This window comes from Scophthalmus maximus, chromosome 12 (assembly GCF_022379125.1).
Source record: "Scophthalmus maximus strain ysfricsl-2021 chromosome 12, ASM2237912v1, whole genome shotgun sequence".
Taxonomy (NCBI): Eukaryota; Metazoa; Chordata; class Actinopteri; order Pleuronectiformes; family Scophthalmidae; genus Scophthalmus; species Scophthalmus maximus.
Genome location: NC_061526.1, coordinates 18895001 through 18907125, shown reverse-complemented (window position 1 = coordinate 18907125; position 12125 = coordinate 18895001). Strand labels below are relative to the sequence as shown.

The window sequence follows — 12125 nt, the reverse complement described above, 5'->3', positions numbered from 1 at the left end:
TTTTAAGTCATCCCCAAACAAGATCTGTTGTACCTTTCTATCGGACACACTCTCCATTTGTATTCCGACTACATAACAAGATAGTTAAATCAGACTCACAGTAGTGTGAAAATAGGGGACCAGTTCGTTTGGTTTGTTTTTCCATTATGTCCTGTGGAGCACAAATACACACTCCTGACTAGTCATTTGCTTTCGCAGTGGGAAAGATACACGCATATTGCCGGCCAGCTGGAAGCGAAAGTGTTTGTGGGTTGTAATCTCAAATCAGTGGTTTCCCCTGTTGACTGTGTGTCCACAAACATGTGAGATTAAAACCCTTCGGTTTTCTCGGCGCATACAAAAGATTTGTGGTGGATAGTTATTGGACACAGAACTATCACGGTATGACAAATGGAGGCAGTTACCCCCCCGGATGGGTCTGTCACATTATCACACCTCACTGGATGAAGGGTTGTACCTTTGGGGCATGATCCCGACTGATGGCAGGGCTGAAAACGGGGTCGACCAGAAACTTGAGGGCATCGCCGAGCCTCCTGGATCCGCCGTCGTACGGCAGGTCTCTGATGGCTCTGAGCACCTCCTCCAGTGTACTGTAGTCTGTCAAAGCAATCCGCATCCTGCGCGGAAAAAGATTTGAGAGAAAACTGGATCATGTGGAAACGATGGAGCAACTTACTCTATTTGCTCTCCCAGATCATTTCAGTTCAAGGGATTTTCAGGTATAGAGAAGTGCAGAATTCTGTGAGGATGCAGCGATTCAATGAACATAGGTGAAGACATTGTGGGCATAAAAACTGTAGACCAAGAAATATATACCCCTGATAGAAAAAAGAAAGTGAGCAAATAATTTCATTTGAGTTTTTGACTTGAGGTACATTATTAAAAAAATGCCTGGTTTAATAATGATGAATCACAAAAGTGTATGCGGCGTGCTTCACCTCGGGACATCCCCGAAGACAGTGACGCCAAAGCGGACCCCCTCGGCTCCCTGCACACTGTCCTGGAAGGAGGAGATGATGGCGGAAATGAAGCCTTTGACACTGGAGAAGCTGTTCTGACCCACGCTCCATGACTCATCCACCAGAAAAACTATGTCCGCCTGCACCACGGTCCTGCATGCTGAGGGAAGACGAAGGGTTTGAATTAGTGTGTGCATGGATACAAAGAAGGGAGGAGCAAGGATATGCCTGTTTTGGGGCGTTTTTGAAAGGCATGTAATCTAAACTAAAATGCAGAATTTGCTTTGGTATTCAAATGGAAGGTTTTAAAGGTTTAAGGATCCAGCTGGCAACTTAACTTAGAGAGATGTTTTATTCCTACAACGGCCACTAGATTGCAGTCCTGTTCCATCGTGTGCAGGGGCTCTCCTTTCATTTGCATCTGCCATGTAGCCACAGCACCACGCAAATCCTCATGCATTTTTAATGAGACACAAGTGAGCCAGAGAGACTATCAATATTCCGAGCACTCCAGCAATAAAACTTTAGTAGAGCGATGAGGAACGCTTAGAATAATAAGGTAAACTCAAAATCAGGGTCAGTCTCCTCGCTCACGCAAACAAACACGTTTAACATCAAGATCTGCCGCATTTGGATCCAGATGCCTTTTTTTAATATGGCGTTAAGAAGAAGTCAGACACACACACACACACACACACACACATATGCTCTCGCATCCCCTGATGCACATGTCTGCATGCATTCCAACACATACACTCCAGAGAGAAATCTGCTGTGTCTGCAAACGCCTACAGAATCAATATTCTGGCATTGCATATGCAATAAACCACGGTGACGACAGCATTGATTAGGCTGGTGAATAAGAGATAGGCGCAGCTGATTGTTCTGTAAGTGGTAACTACGCTCCCCGCCGTCGTCTATTTCATTATCAGGCTTTCTCTCCTCCGTTATCTCACCCTCCCTCTTTTGGCCGCAATCCCAGGATTCACTGCGGGCGACATATGTCTCCAGCCCGTGGCGACCTAACGTTATGTTCCCCCTCACACACCTATACATCTCTGGCCACGCACCAAGGAAACAAAATATCATCGCAAATTCAATTTCTTGGGTCTTTCTCTGGTGCAAAGTTTCTATCTTTGCCTGCATGGAAGCTTCAGTGTCATATATTCAGCAATTTCAGATTCACCACTGATGCAAAGAACACGGTTAAAACCACTGATGCCAATTCACAGGATACAACAATGTTCCTGATTTTCCATCTTGAGCTGATTCTAATGTAGGCAGCCAACCGCCCTGGCGTGCACATGTGGCCGTTCCATTTCCTGGGATACATTTTCTCCTCCGGAGATTTCTGTAAAAGCACATAAAATATGGCTGAGACTCTGAGCTAAGAAGCAGCTGGAGGTTTGTCTCTGTCAGACCGACACAGACCGAGGGAGAAAACAAGATCAATTATCCAGAAGTTTGTCTGTCTGGGCTGGCAGGTGAGAACCACATGCGTAAGATAAGGCGGCAGCACATGCTGAGGGATTAGGAACGGTTTTCTTGAAGGTTATCTATGCTGATATCGCAAAGGTTGTGCGCACCTCTGTGCAAGGCCGCCATTGATTTACGCATTAGATGTAGCTCAGTGGCTTCAGCGTATGCTGCAGAAATGTCTGCCAGGAGAGAAATGGTCTCAGAAATAATGATGCACGACTGCAATTAGGTCCAGCAAGATCAAGAGGAAAAAAGATGTAAACCATCAGAGAGTCTGAGAAACTCAAAGGGGCCGGCAGGTTCAGATGTCCAGACAAATGAAGAAAGAGGGAAAAGAAACTGCAGCCATTTGCTGAGAAGCACAAACTCTTGGAGTAGCACATAAATATTAAATGATAGAAAGAGCAAATATTGACAATGTGGATGTGACAAATGCACATTCCCTCTGGATCCGTCCCCAGTGCCACACTCTCTTCCCTTCATGGGACAGTCGGTGCCGGTGGATGTAAACAGGCAAATGTTGTGTTTCTGGTTTGACTGTCATGCAGTCTACAATTTAGTTAAAAACTAAGGCACATAAAAGAAACAGAATTTTCTACTACTAGCCTTCGGCTGGGTAAGACAAGGTAAACCAGCGGGACAGATTCTGAAATGTTGTGCCTGAACTATGAAAAGGCATATTTAAGGTTTATACCGTACTGTCTCATCATCGTTGATTTGATTTAAAAAGTTGACTGAGAAAATCTTTCTGAGATACTTACTGAGATAGTTTTGTGCTTCTTGAATTATTATTCCCAGTACAGTTGTGTACAGTTGTCAACATAGACACAAAGGTGAATTTCTTGATCTAAACTTCGCCTTTCTCTTTTGAACACTATTGGTTTATTGTGTGAAGTTTTTTTGAGAAACGGCAGGCTCCGGAGTGTTTGATTATGATTCAAATCATGCCATATGCATGTTTGATCTTAGTAGACTTAGCAAAAGCTGCTGGAAAAAAATAACTTGTATTGTCATATAAAAATGTGAAAGCTCTATCTCGCAACAAAAAAATGCACTACTGTAATAATCATAACCTGCGTATGGGCCCTGTGCATGGTCCTCTGACAATCAGCCTTTGTGGAAACATTCATACATTCTTAAGTTAGTATATTCAAGTTGTTTTGTTTTTTTAAAGAATATCCATTATTTCTATAGGCCACTTGGGAGCAGCAGAACTCCACAGCAAGCTGACAAACCCACCGCCTTTGTAAAAGTTGTTGTTGGCTAACATGGGAGCAAACAACTGCCCATTTACTCCAGCATAATGCAGAGCAACATGTTTCATTCATTTCTTCTGTTTTGGTCGCCACCAAATATTGGGCTCTTTTAACTGGTCACCTGACTCTTTTTTCAGCCGCTACTCACCCGTTTCATCTGTGTTGCTTGTTTACTGCAGGTTTGCCAGAGCATATTTGCAAAAAAGAGCTGTTCGCTCCTTCTGGAAATGGGGTTGAAGAAAGTGTCCCAGACTGAATAAACTTGTGGGCGGTAATGCAAAAAAAGCACTGACCCAAAAGAGGCTATAAAAGCTCCACGGCTCTGATGATTCTCTGGGGGTCCCGCACAGTTGTCATTGGAGTCATTTCTACTATAAAAAAAACAACTTGATGAATGGAGCTTTAAGCTGTCAGTTGTCCTGATTGAAAGTGGACCAGGCCCGCCTTCTCGCTATTGAAAACCATATGATGCCATTTTTTATTAGTGCTGTCGATATAACAGCGGCAAAGCGCTGTAGCTTCAAATACGTCCGTGGTTCTATTTTTATCCGTCCATTATTCTGCCCGACAACTTTGCCAATCACTTTCTGCCAACCACTCTCCAGGTGGGGCAAATCTAACTTCTCATTGGCTCGTTGACCTTTCGGTGACATCCAATAGCACCCGAAGGCGAAGGGTCTGTATCCAGGGGATGGGTTTGACAGGCTGGCAGACAGAGTGCTGTGCTGTACATGAGGCGAGCAGATGTTTGAATTCCCTGACTAGACACAGTCTGGATGGTAGCCGGAGCTGGGCGAGTGTCTGCCCTGTGTACCAATCCAGGTGTGGAGATTTAATGATGGAGCACTCGCACAGGCCGTGTTCGTTGAGAATCTGCCCTTTCTTTGGCCCGAGCATCTGAGTCGCCTAATTCATAGACGCGTGCACATTTCTGACAATCAGACATATGGTTCTGACTCGGAATTAAGCAACGGACGGCGCCAGAAGGTAGTGTTTGACACTCGCTCCGGAGAGGGGATGACTGCAAAACACGGAACAAAGTGAGGAAAAAGGTGACTCACTGAATACATGAATACGCAAGTGAACGAGTAAGTGAAAAAGTGTAGGGAAAAGTTTGATGGTGCTGTACAGAGAACATTAGACGCACATTGATTAACTGTGTGTGTGTGTGTCATTTAGGTGTAGGAGTCTTATCAATTACCTTCAATTTGTGCTGTGACTCTTTGATGGGAGAGAGAAAGGAACAGTAGAAAGATCCACACAGAGGAGCAGCCCATGCTCTTCCTCCCCTCCTCTTCCTCCGTCAATCACCCGCTCCTCCTCCCAAGTCTTCTCTTCACGAATCCCCCTTCTTCTCAATCCCTCTCTTCGATCATCAGTTCCAACTGTTCTTCCCTTATATCTGAGAGTAAACAGGTGAACAGAGGATGGGAAAAGTCGTTAAAATCACTTAAAGATTTAAAAAAAAAAAAAGACATGGGCTATTTTGTTTTTGCAGGAACACATTGTTAAATCGAATAATATGCAAAGGTGGTTATCACATCTCACTTCAGAGCTCCGACTAACCTTTATGGACTTGTAAACAGGTAACAGGACCTTGAAAGCACACTTAACATGTAATTTATTTCTGTCCAAGTTAACAACTTTTATAACACATTACAAATTAAACTTTTTAATGCAACTTGGACGGAGTGTCACACAGCTGCATTGTTTACTATCCACTAGCAGTTGAATATAATTTCAATGCTTTTACTACCTTGGGTTCTTGGGTCTAATTGCAGCCAGTATATCTGGGTTGGCACAATGTTGTACTCGCTCCCATCGTTGCAGCTTTACAAAAGATTCCAATGACACCAAGTAAATAAAATAATCAAAAAGGCTTTTAAACTGTCCAGTGTGAAGGCAGCTATTAAAAGCTGTTATTGGAAAGTGTAAATAAACGTGGACATTAAAAATAAATACCCCAGTTATCTATTGTAGAGCCTCTTCCAAACCCAAACTGATGATTGGGCTGGCTGCACGCCACCCAGCGTATTGTTGAAATCGTTCTGACTGCTCATTGATCTGAACTAAAGGTTCCTTGAATTTCAATCGCAGAGATGGGCGATTGAAATTCAAGGTACCTTTAGTGCTTTGCCTTATTTCTGTCGCTCGGTACATTTGTGCAATGAAAGGTGGGCTTCAAAGATCTATGAACCTGGCGCCTGTCAGTAAAGGAAATTGTAATTTATTTTCTGTGACGCAATGCCTTGTCTGAGAGAGACATATGAACGCTTCCTTTTTATAAAAGGGATCAAACCATTTCAGTCACTCGTTTCTCCAAAGTCAAATCAAAGAACAAACTGTCAGGGTTGTTTTCCCCACAGACACGCACGTTTATACATGTGAACAGAGTAAATTGTCAATATGGAAATGTCCTTCATAAGCTCAAAGATACACTGTATCCATGCCCCGATGAATGCCGCGCTTCATCGTCTATTTTACTCTCAATGAGACCAAAAAACTCCTCAGGAAAAGGTTTACTGACATGATAAATCAAGTGAGAACCAGAACCATTTTGTCATAGACTTCTATGGAACTTCTTCTGCAACCAGTGGCGTCGCCCTCTGTTGGCCATTCCACAGAATGGTTTTCTGCCACTTCCGTCTTGACTTGAAAATGACAGATCACAAGGGCTGCCATGCTTTTATCTGGGCCACTTTAAAGTCAAACTTTGTGTCAAAAATGAAAGGTTAATCGGATTAACCCGTATCTCTAACGTCACATTAAAATCAAAGCGTGGGCCGAGACTTTCTACCACCATGGCAAATCTGCAATACTGGCACCAAGTGTGTCTTATTACAGAATCCACCTGCCCTCTGTTATGTTTTGTGTACGTGTGTCTGTTTTTGGTGTTTCACGTTCGACCAGGGCACCGTGACACCCTTGCAAAATTGTGCGAGGAAAAGGCACCATGGGAATCGGATGCTTGTGCCACCTTGCATGTGGGCGAATCCTTCAAACAATTACACGAATACACGACTTTTATCTGTGGTGCAAAATCTGGCTGTTTGAATCTCTTCTTGACAGTGGTCATGTATATCTTTAAAGCATTGTTTCTAGGCTACACATAAAGACGCTTTGTGCTGTACTTTGGCTTCCTCTCCACGGATATTTCAGAACAAACATTATCAGCAGTGGCTGTGAAGGAGACGGGTGAACGGAGATTATCTTCGGCGGTGTCTCTAAGAAAGAACATCAGGACGGGGACATGCGGACGGATGAGCGAGAGCATCTAGATGGAGGCAGCATATTAGCTGTCCACAAGAGTAAATGGAGGTACAGTAACGCTCAGGGATACAGAAGCATGAAAGAGGTGAGCCCCCGGAGCTACAGCGTTTGACTTGGCATAATGCACTGAAAGGAGGCGATTCAGTCCCAAGGAGACGCCGCAGCCGCCTCACTGGCACATTATCTGTCACGGAGACGTGCACCTTAGGATGGGGACATCAAAACAGCAAGCATGGAGGTATAGACTCCGATGATGGCCACTGAAATGTACCAACAACAAAAAAGGGGTCAGCCGCAACAGCATTGAGTTAAGTGAGCGCAATTAATGTAGAGTAAATCAAGCACTTAAATCGGCGGCGGCGGCAAAGGAGTTGTGCAGCGGTAACGGATTATCCCATTTCAAATGAAGGAACTTCCATCCGAGAGCAACATGTTCAACGCATTAACTGTGATCGGGGGAAATGGTTCGTGCTCTTATGTTTTACATTAACTTTCCTAACCCCCACGTCTCCCTACCGAGTGGGCATGTGTGACCAAGTGTGTGTGTGTGTGTGCGCGCGTGTGTGTGTGTACTGTACGGGCATGTGGTGTTGCAAATTCATAAGCATCCCACATCAAAGCGAGATCTGCCTTCCCACGACTGCTTTACATGAGATGAAAACAGAGGCGATTTCTTTGGCCTTCGATGATTCACATTCCATTAATCAGGCTGTTCACCGATACTCCAATGTTTCCCTATGAGATCATATTTCAACTATAACATTCATATCACAATGACATCTAAATAAAGCAGATGAATGCAAACCAATTTGGATTCGAACTCTAATGCAACACGGCATTAGACTACATTCTCCTCCTCTCATACCAATGCAGATCTGAGATCTGTCTCTGCATGTATCATGGCGTTACTCAAGTGCAGAAGAGGACCGCCTCAAATGTGTGTTATCATCATGGCTGACAGCCGGTGCAGATGTACACAGTTAATATCTTGTAGCTACGCTACAGCGGGATTTTCAAATGGGTTTGCATCGATGTTCAGCAGCAACGCAGCAGGTGTGCAGAAACTGAGGGGTTTTTTTCACGATCGCTTCACTGAGAAACAATTAGGGGAGCTTTTATTGTTCGTGTTATCCAAAGGTGAAAGAAGTTTCCTGAGGCAAGCAGGGAATCCTGAAGTTCAGCTATGCGCATAAATAATTCAGTTTTGGTTTAAGCTCGGCCCCAAATGTGTTTCTGTAATTATCCAAAAAGATTTAAAGCAAGTTAAAGCATGACCCACCTGCAAGAAAAGGATGTATTATCATTTATTATTTGAGTGGCTCTATCAGACTATTCCTTGGCAAAGTAGTGTTTTGAGATCACAATGACAATGCTGACATAATCATGTTTAGCAGTTAAAACGCTACCATGGTCACCATCTTAGTTAAAGGTGTCAGCAACCGGGGACGAGGGAAATGAGTTCTGCGAGGTATTTGGTCAAAAACCAAATTATTGGGTATATACAAATTTGACCTGATGATGAACCAACACGCACAGGACTGGATCCATCACTAACACCATGCTGGGATCATAAGCTCTTTGGCCAGCATCATCAGGGAGAAAGTGTTTATTGTGTCCAAGGCCTTTATATATCGCTGCCCCAAGAGGATTAAATAATGTAACACAGTAAAGATAACGGTCTCCGGGCCTTATAGTCCCACTCTGTTCCCTATCTCCTCTTCTCACACACACACACACACTCGTTCACACATGGTGTGCTCTGCAAATCTGAAGGCACGTCAGCTATTTCTACGTGAGGATATTTTCCACCTCACCACCTCACAGGCGGGGATTATCCCTTTAGGTGGGATAACTGGCACACGGGCAGACACAAACACTCAGTTCAGAATGACAATGAATGATAGTTGGTCTTTTTTCACTGACACATCAGCATCTGCACTGCGAACACATGCACATGCGCTCACGCACAGCTGACGATCTGCAAGGCTGCTGTGCCTTAATATCTTTGCATTTGCAATCAACCAAGTCAGACAAGTCTGCGCAAGGGGGGGGACATTCATGAAAATTCATCCCGCATAGTTGCCTCTCCGGACAGTGCTCTCTCACACACAACCTGGTATGCTCTTATTATTCATAAACACATGAGCGGACATGCATGTAAAATGCACGACATCTTGTTTTTATGCTCCTCTTGAATTTGGAGGTGTAAAATCTTTGCATCAACTGCAGCATATCCGCACTGCACAGTGTAAATTTGTGACTGCATGCTCTGAATGGAATGGTACAGCTGCAGGTATCACTGTACTTTATCACATGAAAGCAACAAGACACAGCAAGAAGAGAAGCAGTCAGCAACAACTAATATCACAGAAGCATTGCTGTTTCAGGAAAAATTGTACTTTAAGGAGCTGCAGTAACGGCCCGGTATAAAAAGTGTTGGCCTTTGTCCAGATACTTAGGCGGCAACAAGGGTATCTGGACGGTCAAGTATTCTAAACTCTTCCATGAAGCACCATATTAAAGTGCAGTTAAAGTAATGGGTTTTGACTCTGGCCCTTAATGGGCCCACACATTCTCACTTACCACCGCAGACAAGTGAATCATCGTTATCTTCCCAGTCCAGGCGATCCCTTCAGGGGCTGAGAGAGGGAAAAAATGATCCCTAAATATTAAAAAAAAAGGAAAGTTTTATCCAAGCCAGGCAAAAAGGAAAAGAAAGAAGAATCAAACTTTTGCTGGAGAGCGTGTTCATCAGTGATGCAATTCGGAGAGGTACGTGAGAAGCAACGGGTGTATCCAGTTGTCAGCGTCTGAGGAAAGGAGGAGGTAGGTGTGTTGGAGTGTGTGTAAGAGCGGTTGAATGACACAGACAGGGTTTTTTTTTCTGGGCTCCGCCGAAGTGCTAAAAAAGTTTGGGGAGAGGAGTGGGAGTGAAGCTGCTGCAACCTGTTGGCTCAGAGAGAGAGAGAGAGAGAGAGAGAGAAAGAGAGGTGGGGGTTACAGATGAACTTTGACCCTGCGAAGGAATGCATTACTACTGTGCTACAGCGGATGTGTGTGCGCATGTGTGTGTGTACTGTAGTGCACAGGGCGCAGACACAGACAGGCAGGCTCTCACCTCGGGGTAACGGAGTAAGCAGTGAAGTAGAATGATGTAAAATAGTCCGAGGCCAAGTCTGACATCACCTCATTCACTCAAACTGTGAGCTGAATCTCCCCTCAGCGCCGAGACTCTCTTGGCTCCACAAAACAGCCACAACATGCAAACTCTGCATGTCGGTGCGAATAATATTCAAGGTCCCGGTCTTTTACTGCTTGTTCAGTTTGTCTGTGTCTGTTTAACATGGTAACACAAAGGTTTGGCTTCAAAAAAAGAAAAGAGAAAAAACGGTTTAAATTGCCTTCGCACAATATTGAGTTCATTCAACGTTAGATTACGAAAAGCATCAAATAAAGACCAAACACAGCCACGGTCAATTTGTCGCAGCATGTGCCCTTGTATTCCACACATACCTTTGTATTAAAGGTTTGAATACACGCACATAAACCCAAACGAAATAGCTTGTAGAGCAAACACCTACTCCAAACAGAAGGGAGAGGAAGGAGGATAAATCTGCTGTGTTTTACAAGCACCGTCTCAGTTGGTGTGTGTGTGTGTGTGTGTGTGTGTGTGTGTGTGTGTGTGTGTGTGTGTGTGTGTGTGTGTGTGTGTGTGTGTGTGTGTGTGTATTGAGGGCCACTGGGTCACCTTTTAATGGTGGACCCCAGGAATGTGGTGACCAGTTTAATAGGGTTTAGCCAGCTGTCAGTCTTGACATGTTATATCTCAACACAAACACACACACACACACACACACACACACACACACACACACACACACACACACACTGACTGAGGCGTAGATTTGGACGACTGTTTGGAAAAGGGAGACGGTACAACAACATTTAGTACGTAGGCAATTACACCAAAGCATCTGAAACCGTTATTTGCTGCCTCACGAAATAAACATTTACATATAATAATATATAATACATCAGCATTGCTATTGTACGTCCCCCAAACAAATCCTTTTGGACTAGGTGAGACATTGGAGCAGAAGGCTGCGAACATGTACACAACAAGCCGTTTAAATGTGTATATACACATACTGTATACGCTCCAAAAGACATTGCAGAAAATAAACAGTAGTTTCACAGGTAAATGAATATGCATCACCACTCCCTCTAAATATATATCTGCATAAAATGGAAAGTAATGTCTAAACAATTTATAGATATTGTACTTCCTACAAAAACAGCAGCACTGCAGTATGTTGGTTTTCAAATGTGCACTCGTGAAAGATCTCAGGGATATTTCTCTGTTTTCATGGGTTTACAATGTGCAGGCAAAATGTCCTTTTCACACATTTTTCTTATCTGTCCTGTTTTACGTTGTGATTTAATGTGAACGTGACCAAAGCACGTTGAGATGTCGGCAGCAGCCGAGCAGTGCAGAACATGTCAAAGAGCAGTCGGGTTGTAAATGCAAACTACATGTGGCCAGAGTGAAATTGAATGTCAGACATCGACGTGGAAGGATTCTTCCCAGTCGAGTCTTCTTCTTGACGGTTGGGGCACCACCGCAGCGCCAGTCACGTAAGAAAAAACGTGGGACTTCCGTGCGGAATCTATCGGCGTGAGAGGTGCATCCTGACATTAGTGATGCTGAGTTTGGCCTCAGGCCTGTCTGGGCAACACGCTGCCCTGCAACTGACCTCGACATGTTAGAGGGGAAACTGAGGAGGATGCATCAATCAGGACCATTCTCACTACAGTCAAAGGTGATGGCGTGTATCCTTCTGAACATCGTGATTTGCTCCCGATGCCGTAAAATGGGCCTTGACATCGAGAGAGCCCTCTCGCACTGCCGTCTACCGTGATTTCACTTCGCGGGTAGGGAGGGACATAACTTTGACTAACATTCACCAATTTACAGTCTTGATAGCGTCCTGAGCTCAATTTCGCCACGGGCCAGTGAGTCCCGACTGTGTTTTAGCAGCAGGTGTGATTAGATATAAAAGGTGCTGTGGATGTGTCGGGGGTGCTCAGATAGGGAATATTAACTAGCCCTGCCACAGCTAATTGCACCTTTACTCCAAGTGGGCCGACATAAATCTCACCC

The 12125-nt window shown here is 44.3% G+C and overlaps 1 protein-coding gene across 4 annotated transcripts in view; it reads right to left on the bottom strand.

The window, feature by feature from the left end:
* The window catches only part of col7a1l (collagen type VII alpha 1-like), a 48934-nt gene extending 39069 nt beyond the window's left edge, over positions 1-9865 (bottom strand). For 2 of the 4 annotated variants that reach the window (XM_047336491.1, XM_035610267.2), the window contains exons 1-4: positions 9548-9862; positions 4896-5096; positions 939-1119; positions 458-617 (exon numbers count right to left, since the gene is read on the bottom strand). In XM_047336491.1, the coding sequence (XP_047192447.1) occupies positions 458-617; positions 939-1119; positions 4896-4971 (417 nt within the window). In that variant the 5' untranslated portion in view covers positions 4972-5096; positions 9548-9862. Of the gene's footprint in view, positions 1-457; positions 618-938; positions 1120-4895; positions 5097-9547 lie in introns of all 4 variants that reach the window. The other 2 variants (XM_035610233.2, XM_035610258.2) reach the window with 2 other exon arrangements.
* Positions 9866-12125: the final 2260 nt, after the last annotated feature.